Here is a 13341-nt window from a genome sequence, read left to right on the forward strand (position 1 = left end):
TCTATTAATCAAGACTGGTCTCATTTTACTTGAGGAATCTTACGAATCAAGGAAGCTGCTTTGTTGAATTATTGATAAGGGGGTGAAGCTATGAACACAGATTTACAGAAGTAAGAATGCACAGTAAAACCTTCCTGGAATGTCAAAAATAGGGTTGAACTTCAGCTGTTTTTCCTGTTATCATGGAATTGTTGCAAACATACCTTGTTCTGCTGTTGCTTTCTTGCTCACTTTAATATGAGCCTATAGCACAGTGTTTGTTGTCTTTGACCTTCTAGAAGTTTACAATTGCAAACAAAGGAAACATGCATGCACCTGCTCTGATGTTGCAGACTGTTGTCGGGCCCTATCTTGCATCCGGGGCAGCGCAAAGCCCGACGCAAGTTTTTTTGTTATTTTAAGCAGTTGTTCATTTAATTGCGCGCACACACTATGCTGTACACACACACACACACAGGCAAAAGATTAAAAATAAAAATATTTATGGTGCAAATCCGTCATCATAATAGCAATGCGCCAAGATACAAATGCGCCATGTTTGAATTATGGTCTTGTTGATTTTAAAATATGCGATAAAGCAGGAGGTATTTTAGGGCGTGGCTATGATGTGATCGCCAGTGAAAGTGTGTAACGTAACGTGGCTCCCACCTCATGTCTAAAATCATCACATCCGCAACCAGGATGGCCACGCCCGTAACGGCAAACTCAACAACGGATAGCACATCTCCACAAACCAATGGGTCACGTCACACATGCTCTTTCCATTAATTTTACAGTCAAAGGTTAGACCTTAAAAGACATCTCAAATATAGTATTCTTGGCAGAAAAACACAGTTTTACATGTAATTATACCCTGTTGCTCCAGCTTGTAGAATTCCAAATGTCATGGCATGAATACACTTCATAAGGTAGCCTACAGTATAAAGGAATATGACACTTGGATGGAGATAAAGCACATTTAAGCTGTGTAACAAAACAAAACACCACATTAAGCCCTATAGGCTCCAAGTGTTTATTAATGTACAATGCAAACTCTGTGAAGTTGAGAGATTATGACTGGTACCATTGTCTGCTGAATCCCTCCCCACACTTTCGGACCACTTGGCACTGAGTTATTAAACCCCAACAGCTCCCTTTGATCAGGAAACTTATTATAGGGCATCATGTTTTCATTATCATGAAGATGACATCTTGATCACACTGATTTATTCTGCCTTGTTCAATTCACTTAAGAACTCTGCAGAACACACACACACACGAATTCCACGGATTCCCACACTTCTTCTTATTTGCTGCCATCCTTTTTTAATTCACTGAGATCTATTAATTTCAACTGACTGAGTCCTATCCGCTTGCTGTGAGATCAGACTGACCTGACCTCACCGTCACAACAGTCTCCTCCCCTTTGACGCCACGCCGTCCTTGTGACTGTCAGCAAATCTGACCAATAGCGACTGGAATCCCCACTCCCTACGTATCCTACAGACCAATCAGAGCATTGCTAAGCGGTATCACTGTGGGCCTGGCAATCATGTTTGGTTGCAAAGGTAAGCTCTGGATGGGATTTTGTGAGTTTTCTTTGACATGTTATGTATTGTCCATTCTGTAATTTATAACATAGTGTTGTATGTGCTTGTGTATTATTATGTTTGTTAAATTAAATAATGTTCTGCAGTTACGGTCGTCCATTTATGCTAGCCTGGCTAGTGTACAGCATTGCAAAGTATTCCAAGCCGAGAGAACAACGGTGATTTTCCACTATTACAACAATTGTTCATTAATTCTGATTAATTACTGTATTGTGGACTAAACAACGGCCTTGTCAGTGCAAGTTGAAAACTGTCAGAGTATCCTGGCTGTCATAAAACGTTTTTTTGTCGGTTACTACTAACCATGTTATTGCTAAGTTGCACGGTTGTAAGTTTGCTTTCTCTAACAATGCATCCCTGTTTCCAACACAGGGCTCTGTCTGTTATTGTAAAAACACATTGGTTTGTATTTTTACCAAGCTACCTATAGCTACATCTTATATATTTGTTTACATCTGTTTTACCGTTCACAATACACTGGCTTCACTGAATGTGCCTGCACTGCATACTAAAAAGGCTGCACAGTGAAACACGTGTTAAGGCAAACATGTGTGCAACTTAACCCCCAAGTCATTGTTATAGACTAATTACTGTTTGCTTTATATTCTGGTAATTTCAGAAAGCCTTCCCCGCTGCGTGAACTGACTTATTGCCTAGCTGAAGAGGCATCAGGACGGATACCACATCCTACCACACCTCTTCTTGTCCAAGCAGCACCCTTGGCTGTTGAATACTATTCGGGAACTATTTGAAGACGGTCAACCAGAATATATTCTTTCCCTTTAAACGGAATGGATTTTGAAAATACCTAACCTGGATGGTTTGCTGTACAAGTGTTGTTTAAAGCCTGCCGGTGGAGATTGACAACTTTTGAGAAGGTCGCATTAAGTCTTTCTGGAGGGAACTAACTTAAACCCACAATGGATCAAGCCAGCGGTGGGGAGGACCCAAATAAACCCTCCAAAAAGAAATCCAACGAGGACGAGGGTAAAAACAAAAAGCTGGTAGGTATTCAGACTGGCTCATTGCCGTTGCATGGAGGTAGTCTGCAGCGAACTGTCACATCCTGTATTCCCACAAGGGAGGGTTAAACTTTAGCAGTACTGACAAAGTTGCACTGGTCCTTGGTTGCAGAAAGTTTCACTACTGTACATTTTTACTCAATGTAAAAGGGCTTTGTTCGGCATATTGCACTGAAAATGTAGCCTTTGTAATAGTTGTCCGTGTATGAGTCGGTATACTGGTTAAGTCAAATCAAACAAAGCCTAGTGAACACATAACTCCTGTACAGTTAGTAAACAACATGTTGTCAGTACAACACATTTTAGTTTTAGTGCAGGATGAGGGTAGTTATTGATGTGTTTTTATCACTATTTAATGTATCCTAATACAAAGCGACTAATAGCTGTTAGAGTTGAGCAAAAGAGATAGTGTTGCACTAAGTGCTTTACTTTTCAAAGCACTCAGTGCCTCATGTGATTATCCTCATCAATACTTCTACTGAAAGTTCTTTGAAGAACATTTTTGTTGTGACAGTTGGGATTCAATGTATTTTCTAATTCATACAAAAAGTTCAGTTACAGAATGATGCATTGCATGATATCTGTGTGGGTTGTGGTGGGGTGTGTGTGATTGATAAAACTTACCCTTAGCTTGAACAGTATATCAGCATTCAGCCCAATAAATGACAGTCATAGGAGGACATTGTCAAGTAGATAACAACTGACAACTGAAAAGTAGTAGTGTTTGTGATGCCATCCGCTCATAAAATGAGAATCAAAGTCCTAAAAAAAATTAAATCGTGAACTGGGTGATTTGAGATTGCGATTTTATAACGATTAATCGTGAAGGCCCAATACCTTCCATTGAATGGAAATGAGATTACACGACTCCGAGGTGTAATCTCTAGTGTTGATGTTGTGGTGTTGTCTTGGATTCTGTATGAAGTCTGAATCAATCACTTCTGACACATTATGCTGTGTGGAAACCACAACTATTGCGAGGTTGTGTAAAAAGTGTCTCTTACAAGAGTATCCTACAATCAAGTCCCTGTTTTGGTAAACTGTAGCCACAGTCTTGTATTTTCTGCCTTACGTGAAATGTAAAAAAGTAAATCTTAACTATTACTGAGGGGTTAGGTACATGTCACTGCCTACACACTATCAGCAGCTGTAGAAACCAGTAGTTGAAAGTAATTTTCTGTGACCAAAGACAACTAACAGTAGTCCCGAGATCGAAAAGTGGCTGATGCCATTTTACTGTTTGTCACTGACAGTTGCCTACCACTTCCACTTGCTGTTAAATGGAGTGCCAGTGGAACACAAGCGGTATGCCACTCATGTGCCATCAGCCACTTTCCGATCTTGGCGTCACTCTAAAAAACTTTGGCTGCTGTTGATCTTCGTTTCTGGTTTTCTCCACTTGGCAGCATGGAAAGTTGCAGCTTGGCTGCTGTTGAACTTTCTAGAAGACATCACCTCTCTACAGCCAATAATTGACTAGTAGTAGTAAAGTTACTTTACTGTATATTGGGTCTGTCACTGAACTGTGATTCTTTATTAATTGGTGGGGATAATCAAAAGTTTAGTTGCAGTCAGTGGTACATTAAAAGGAAGTTAAAAAGGCAAAATTTAGGTTGATTAGTGTTTCTATTTTTTGTAGAAAGCAACCAAAGAGCCAAGTTGGACTGATCGCAATATAGTGGCCATTAATTACTTCATTAACACCATAGTCATTTACATAGGTGGTGTTGCTTTTGTATAAAACTGTGAAGGAAAACGATGCCACTGCTGTGTTTCAGACTGGGAAAGTGTGACCAGAACAACTGCCAGACAAGAAATCCCAGAGTGAAATTGAAATGACACACAGCTACCAAAGGGTGTTGTCTTGAGAAATCCTAACCGCGTGAATATCCTGCCTCCCAAGTTTATAATTGGTTTGCGAGGGAGTGTGGATGACATAAGCACTCCGCAAATCAATAGTGAAAGGTCTGTGAGATCACTGCTTTTTGTTTTTTAAAGTGGTCTTAGGACCAGGCCTGTTCCCTGTTGCTCAATCCTCCAGGCAGGGCAGGGCAGGGCAGTGCAAGGCAAAGGCCTGAGAACTGTGGCTGCTGCAAAAATCTCAACTGACTGAGATCAGGGGAGGAAGTAATCATTTATCCATTCCCCAGGCAGAGCAATGATCTCACTTGTTTTGTTTATCCCTCTTTTTAGCAACCCCAATGTGTACTGTATCTCCCAGTTTTTTTCGCTGACACGGACAAGCTGGAATGTACAAGCTTTAAGGCAAATTTTAATCAGTAAAACTGCAATTCAGAATGTGTTTAGAAAGGGAAATGGATACAAAACAATTCATATTTTAAGATTCTTTGTAGAGGGGTCTATCAGATGCTTATGTCATTTCTGACCAAAGGTTTGCTCTTTCTCATGGTTGGACACTTTGAGATTTACTAGTAGTTTGCTATTTGCAGTTTGTGTTGTCACTGCCTTTTCACACTTAGAGCTGCTTAGTACAACACCTATTGAAGGGCTAATAAGCAAAGTGGCAGACACTGGCACAGTTTTGGTATCGAATCTCTAAAGACTACGTAGAAACCCTGAAAGCTGTATGTTTATTTAACAAGTCACTGGTCAGCATTATGTCACAACAGTACTATTTGGGCTTTAGGCCCAGAATGTAGACACTCAACACAGCCAAGGACATTAGAATAACACCACAGTGTTCAGTGATAGAGATCATTCAAAACATATCTGAGCCGGTTTGACAGAAAGGGAGAAATACTATCCCTCTGCGTACCAGAGTAAAAGATGACATCACATAGAACAACATGAGGGAAAAGTCATCCCAGTGCATCCATATAATATTTGACTTTACATCACAGACTGTACACGCGTATTTTAGACCTACAATCTAAATATAGGGAACATACATCTATTATGTGCCTCTAAGTGGCCTTTTGGTGGTTTGATTTATGTATGTGTTTGTTATGTGAGCCATGATTTCAAAATTGCAGTTTAAGTGAATTCCCCTTAACTAGAAACCTTGTCTCAAGCCTAACACGACCCATAGATCTATATGATGTGGGAAGGAAGGATTATGTTAAACGGCTTTCTTGTAATTGTAGAGAATCTGTTGTAGTACAATAGCAGTAACATAAAAGAAGGCACGATTCACTGAACAGAGATCTGTGATACATCAGTTATTTTCAAGAGAATGTTCTGTAGTGTGTTTGGTAGGTAATTCCATCCTGTATTGCAATCAGTCAGTCAAGGGGTTGATTCATGCTTGCTTGCTTATTACAGGCTGTGCTTGTCAGCTTTTTGCATTATCTATAAGAAAATGAATAAGGATTATCAGTATCTCAAAGGTCATTTGTTGGTGAATGAATGGGAGGCAGAGGGAATCTAGTCAGTCGTTTACAATATAAGATATGACAGCTGTCTTCTCTCTTCAGCATAAAGCTTTTTCGCCAGTATTCTATACATTTACTGCAAATAGGTGGGAAAGTTGGTCAGAATTAGAACTGAATTAGGTCTGAAGGAACTTGTTTAAGAAGTGGGGTGTCAAATACTTTAAAACCAATGACCTGGTGTCAAAAATAAATGTGTTTCAATATTGACTCTAAATTGAAATTTAACAATTCTCACTTGACTTTAAGGGCCCTATCTTGCACCCGGCGCAGCACGGCGCAAAGCCCAACGCAAGTGTCTTTGCTATTTTAAGACCGTCCAGCGCCCACGCCGTTTAAATAGCAAGTGCACAGGGAGTTTTACAGTTTTACAGGGAGGTGTTTTCAGGTAAATTCTTGGCGTATTGCTTCTTGAGGCAGCGGAAAGTGATCGTGCCATTGACCAGCAAAAACCTGGTCTGAAGTCAATAGCGCAGCACTTCATTGTTATTTTATCAGCGCATTAGTAAAATGCACCTGTGCTTATGCACAGCGCTTGCACACTATGCTTGTTACACACACAAGGAAGCGCAGCAGCACACACGAATGCAAAATATTACATATACAAATATTACGGTACAAATCTGCCGTCATAATAGCAATCCGCCAAGGTACAAACGCACCTGGCTTTCAAAGGAAATGGAAGATGGCAGTCTAATTGGCTTATTGCATTTAAAGCCCAAAACACCTACAAATTAATGAAGACACTAAGCACAACCCTTTTGAACTATACCTATAACCTATTTTGTATAGTATTGTGGCTACATTAAGTTAATATGGTCTTTCATGCTTTATGTTATTGGCAAAAGTGAGTGCTTTCTAAAATTGTATTGCAAGGGGCCTTAGAAATTGCCTAAAAAACTAAACAGAAGGAAAAACTGGCAAAGTCTTAACATTGGCACATGTCCATCATTTTCAGGTTTTATTTAAGAGTGTTTGCAATTTGTAATTAACCCTTATTAATTAGATTGGGATTTAATGATTGTAATCATGTTAGTCATTTAGTTAATTAAAGTAATTAAGGCTTCAGTAATGAATGGACAGTTCAGCAATGGCATCTGTAATGAGAGACCCTGGGCATGGGAGAGCTTAGTGGAAATGCTTTTTATTCTGTAGGCTATCGAGAAATCGTGTAGATGTGCCCCTGCTTCAAAGTGTGTTTGGGTTAGGGCTGGGCGATATAAAGAAAATCAAATATCATTTTTTTCACCAAATACCTCAATATCCATACTGCAACAATATTGTAGTGTTGAGTAATGGTGCTTTCACAAAATATTTACACAATGAGATTTTTGATAAATAATCATTAATCTGGATTTAATGTCTAAATGGGTAAAATAATTTTACAGTTACAACAGTCTGGCAAGTTCAGAAAATGACACAACTTTACTTTAATGCAGCCTTTAAAACCAGGAAAAGAAACCGCTTATCCCAGATTATGATATCCAAAATCTAAGAGGAATTTCTGATCTGATATCATGATAGATAAAATATTGATATATTGCCCAGCTCTAGGGCAATGTAACGTAAAGTAATGTAAAGTTTTTTTTTTTTTTTTATTCAGGTTAATCATATCATGGATTTTTTGTTTAATATTAAAAGGCTCTATGCAGTTATGTTTCCTAGAATAACATTCCTAGGCACATTTTTCTCTGAATCATTTCTGAAATACTTGAATGACTCCAGTGGGACTTTTCTTTAATGTACATTGATTGACATCAACTAAGCTAATTAGTGTTTTACCAAACCTAATGAGATATACAGTATATATCAGAAACAAGCCTTCGCTTTGACAGTATCACACTGTGAATTCTAGTTAATGGCTGTCTGTGCCACTGCTGTTGGAAGCTGTAGCATTTAAACCTTTGATACATGAGCTTTAGGGAAACCTCAGAGACCATTTTAGGTCAAGTTGGTATGTGGTTAGTACAGTTTGTCAGCTTATCAGTCGTTCAGCATTGCCTTGGTCAATCTCAAAAAGTTTGTGTCCAGTAGCCTTACATTTTATTTTTCTTTCACGTGTTGCTTTATATTTTGTACACTTTTGCATTATGTATTGTTGAGTCAATATAACTGTGTCTGTGTCAGGAAGACGTGTGAGAAACGCAGAGAGGCAGGAAACGCACCACATGTGAGCATTTTAATGGCATTCAGGAAGTTGGAGTGAGGAAGTGGTGAAGAATGCTTAAGTCACACATTGTAAGAAACCGACAGACTCCCTGCTCTATGGAACCCTCTAAGATGCACCCTATTCATATAGGGTTAGATCTAAGACTTAAGAATGGGACGTATCTTGAGCATCAATGCATTCACATTTGATGATTCATGAGTGGAACGCGAGGTATTTTGACTGAGCTGAACTGCAAAGTCTGATGTAGGCCAGAATGAAGGGGTTTCCCCTTCTCTTTTACTTGTATGATATTGAAGGATTGCAATCAGGGAGATTTCCCTCTTTGATGAGAAGAGGTGCTTGTCATAGTGACTGTCTTGCTTTAATTTACTATTCATCTGTTTAGGTTGACAGCTGTATTCACACTTTTTTAATCAGTGACAGTTGCAAAGTATGTGACAGAATGTGATATAATTGCTGTGATATACAGTGCAATATAATGTGTCCGGAGAGATTAAATCAAGCTAATTGTGTATTTGAACTACAGAATTTAATCATTACATTATAAAAATTGATTTGTTGAATAAACTGATCTAATGTGGCACACTGTGAAAAGAGGTCAGTGCATAAGCATGGCTAACTGGCTGACAAATTAGACTTGATACATTGCCCGGTACATGTCTAATGAGAAAGACTTGTTAGGCATATCATGAGTCACCTAATCCGCCGGTATGAGATTTTGACGGTATCATAACCACAAAAAATATCACGGTTTCACGCTATTGCAGTATTACAGCTTTAAAATGTATTATTTTGAAAAGCCTGGGTAACCGAAATCAGGCATTCTTTTTTCCATTGACCACAATATATGGCAGGGAGAGGGACTTCTAAACGGCACTATTTGTCCTTGGCTAGGGCTGGGACTGTATGGATTTTTTCTTACCACGGTTGAAAAGCAAGAAATTCCTGCAATGTACTTCAATCCCCTTACGAGAATGGCAGAGTGACGTCAGTGACCTGCGTGGTCACGCAAGGAGAGTGAGCGGTAACAGAAAGTAGCGGATGAGTGCCACTGTGAGGAAAAGAGAGAGGGAAAAAGAGATAGCAAAGTTGATATAAAGTGAGTTAAAAGTGAGTTAGGTAGAGTTTCTCAAGTCACGGTGGCTTTATCTGTTGTAGATACTGCCAGTAAAGTGAATGGCGTTACCCCCGAAAAAACATTGGCTTAATTGTTAGTCTACAACATACTGTATGTTGCAGCCTGTCTAGCAGCTGAGAAGGCAGAGAACAGAGTGGGTGACTGCAGTTTGCTAACTTGTTGCTCTCTCTACCAATATAAGCCACTCTGTTTTAGGCTAAACGTGCATGCAGGCTGAAATTCAACATCGCCACCTTACTCGCGATAGGTTGGATTTGCTCCATTTTTTGATACATTTTGTTAACAAAATAGGGCTGAACGATATTGTGTTTTAGCATCAACATCACCATGTACGCATGCGTGATAGTCACATTGCAGGACGTTACAATGTTGAAGCTAATTATTTTTTGCTGCTTGATAGAAAAGTAAACTTTCACCGTTATCCTTTTACATGATTATTATCGGCCGACCCTTCACCTTTAAGACAGGTAGTCGTGTGGCCAACGTGTGTATGTGATGTTAGTCCGACGGGGTTTACTGTTATGTGAAGTGAGGCTCTCCGTGTGTAGAATAGTACTGTAGACAGCAGCTGCCGCTGACACAGTGATGGGTAGTCATTGAAGCTACAGTAGTCGGTGTTTTATGTTCGCTGCAAATACAAACTAAATCACCTGATTAATGCAACACAATCACAACATCTCCCGGCCATTCCCCCCCCCCCCCAGAAAGCTGCTACCAGCCAGGCTAAAGCTAATATAGTTAGCCTAAAGAAACAAGGGGTCCGTCAGTCCCAACTAACGTTACGGTTTGGAGCCGCTACACTGGAAACGTAACACTAATCTACAACAGAAGTCTGTGTCTGATCTAACGTCATTTCCACTTATTTAATTGTTCTTGGATACACAGTTTGTTGCTAGTGCGCGTAACATGCAGGTCTGATCATTTTTTCAAACTAACAAGCTGGCCTAGTCGACCACAACCTGAAATTTGGAGGAAGCAACATGCAGTCACCGTCGTTCACGTTAGCCTGAATTGATAGTATTATATGAATATAACGGTGTCATGCTAGTCAACCATGCGTATTTCTACCTAATTTCCCTCTCCAAAATCACTTCAGAAGAGTAACGTTAGTCACAGTGCTTACTTACTTTGGTGTGTGTAAAGCATTAAAGTTTACCAAAAGAATGGTTCACATTAGATAAGATCCTTTTTCATTTTTTTCTTCTATGTAGATGCACTCCCCTACAAAATCACAGCAGTAGTCGAGAATGATTTATTATTTCCAAAGAGAGCTATTTATGTAATCTTTTAAAAATTACCTTTTTTCATATCGCAATATATATCGCAGGGGAAAAAATATTGCAATGTCAGATTTTTCCAGACACAATCCATGTCATTAGAATCAATGAATCCTTGTCATTAAACACAACAAGGTCGTGCACATGTGCAGGCCAATGTTTTTTGCGGTGATGACGGTGACAAGCTCAGACCCGTGGTAGGCGTCACGTGACCGCGGTAAAGGGGTAACTGCCCAGCCCTATTCTTGACAACTCATAAAAAAACAGCTAACACCACAGAACCAGTATGTGATACCCATAATCACTTCAGGGATGAATACACAGCATTGTTTTAGGCACTGGAAAGCGATCATTTTTAAAAGCAAAAATTTAGCTAGCATACATTAGCAAACAGACATAAGGATATATGTTCACATGTTATTGCACTTGATACAATAGGAAAAATGCACAATAAAAGCTTAATTTGAAATTATAGCTAAAAGTAGGCTAATTGTTACATCATAAAGTGATTGCAGTCTTTGCTAGATTTCTGAATATGATAGTCTGTAAATATAAATTACATTTCTCTATGATATCATGAACATTTTAAGAAGATCTATACACTGACATTTCCAACTTTTGTATTAGCTGCATATAATGCGAACCCACAAGGGTACAGTACTACAAATTTGCTTTCAAAAGAGACAGCGATAACCTGAGGGCAGTGCTGTGCTAGTCTGCAGTCACATGGTCAGGTCATCCAGTGTGGTGTCATTCAAGTCTTAGTTCTACTGGCTTTTGTGTGCTTCCCCGTTTCAATAGTTGCTGTTTTAGGAAATTATAAACAGTACCAGCAATCTCCTGAAATACTAAGGCTACCACAGATTCATGCCCTTTTAAAGGCACTTTAGCTCTCGCAGAAATCTGGTGCATTCTTTATTGTCCCCCCCCCCCCTTCTTTTTAAAATTAATATGTTCTGTAATGTTTTTGGAACTTACTGAAACATTTGAATGTCAACACTGCATCTGTCAAGAGTTTAGGGAAATAGGTTGACATTCTGTGCTGGTTAAATTGTTCCTAACGCAGTTTGCAGAGGACAAGTGTGCCATTATAGTGTGTGTATGATAGGTTTTTCTGTGCTGCGATAAGAGTCTGTATCTCTTGTTTGTGTGTTAGCTTGCCACATGTGTATTGGGGCGGCACTGCCTACAGTTACAACACTATGTACCCTGTGTGCTGTTTTAGCACTCCGAGTCCCCTCTATACTTTGTTTTCTCAGTTGTCCTCCCACTTATGTTGTTTAACTCACAGACAGAGGTGTTAGGATGTGGATCTATTTTAACTGTATTTAAAATTAAAGCAGCCTGGCTCATATTTTACTCTGTTTTTAAAAGTCAGTTTGATCAGAAATAAACAGATTGAATCCAACGTTACTAATTCTGACCACTTTGAAATGCCCTCACAAGTCTGATGCATATCTGATATGTGATAATTAGACCATTTTATGGGGCTTGTAATGTAATTGTATTTAGACAGGGACAGTGCACAATTAAACATTAGCCTAAACATTTATTAAATTATTAATAAAAATAAGATGGGATTCTCACATGTCTACTGAATTATGTAGATTTGCTGAGTATAACTCACAAACCTTTTTAACAAAAATGAATGATGTAAACAGACCCATTGAGGATTTTACTCTGCAAAGTCATTCAGACAACTCAGAGAAGCCTTAGAGCTGGAGAGATGAGCAATCACTGCCATTCAAGTCAATGCTTGATATATCACCAGCTGCGCCAGCAGCATGCGCGAAGCAGCTCTCCGCTCCGCTAAGGATGCGTGCCAGGTCCATTTTCACGCGAGCCGCGGGCCGTTTGGACAGCCATGCAGGCAGTAAAACAGCGAGACACACCCAAAATATTGTTGCCTCCTTTATAAACACCATGGACAATGAGAGATTAATCTTGGAGGTTGAAAAACAATACCACAGATCTTTTTTATATGGACAACACCAGAAAAAAAGAAGGCATGGAGTTTAACTGCTGCAGGAGTGCTTGGAATGGAAGGTAGACAGTGTTTCCCACAGAATTAGATTATATTTTTGGTGGTAGCAGACACGGGGTGGGGGGTGCAGGTGCCAAAAGAGGTGCAGACTTAAATGTACTGCAAATATTTTTGTATACAAAATTCATCAGGGACAATTCAAAATTTTTAATTTAATGGTATAATGCAGTAAGAGAAGGGGCTTTTGCATCTGACAACAAAGTCCATCAGTTCATTTGATTAGTATGAATAGGGCACAACCGTATCTTTTTCCCAAGGGGCATGTTTTGCTCCCCAGTTGAAAAATGTAGGAGTGACTACAAGGTAACTGCTATTACTGTTTTGTACAATATTATGAAACAATATGAAGTGTAATGTTTTCTATTTTGAAATATAGATAAATGAATTGTCCGTGATGTAGAGTAACAGACTGCCCTACAGGTTGGCATGCAGGTGAACTGCAGATATTTGCAAATGTAACCATATTAGTGTGAAATACAATTTAACTGTTGTTGTTACATGAACGGGGCTCAGCAGAGAGGCGAAGCAAGACATACACATATATTCATCGAGTCAGGTTAATGCCGCTAAAGCACTTCAAACTTTGACTTTCTTGTGTAGGCTACTCCCAAATGGCCCGCATCAGGTGTTAAAATGAACTGTGTTGAAGAAGTCCCGCACACTGTCCATTCCACATGAACTTTATTTCACAACGTTTTGTTAAAAGTATTTA

The 13341-nt window shown here is 39.3% G+C and overlaps 1 protein-coding gene across 5 annotated transcripts in view; it reads left to right on the forward strand.

Annotated features, from left to right (window-relative positions):
- The first annotated feature begins 1464 nt into the window (after positions 1–1464).
- diaph2 (diaphanous-related formin 2) overlaps positions 1465–13341 on the forward strand; it is a 411623-nt gene continuing 399746 nt past the window's right edge. For 4 of the 5 annotated variants that reach the window (XM_032527793.1, XM_032527796.1, XM_032527797.1 and 1 more), the window contains exons 1-2: positions 1465–1547; positions 2209–2593. In XM_032527793.1, the coding sequence (XP_032383684.1) occupies positions 2510–2593 (84 nt within the window). In that variant the 5' untranslated portion in view covers positions 1465–1547; positions 2209–2509. Of the gene's footprint in view, positions 1548–1578; positions 1748–2208; positions 2594–13341 lie in introns of those variants that run through there. The other variant, XM_032527794.1, reaches the window with a different exon arrangement.

The sequence above is a fragment of the Etheostoma spectabile genome, chromosome 10 (genome assembly GCF_008692095.1).
Source record: "Etheostoma spectabile isolate EspeVRDwgs_2016 chromosome 10, UIUC_Espe_1.0, whole genome shotgun sequence".
Classification (NCBI taxonomy): domain Eukaryota; kingdom Metazoa; phylum Chordata; class Actinopteri; order Perciformes; family Percidae; genus Etheostoma; species Etheostoma spectabile.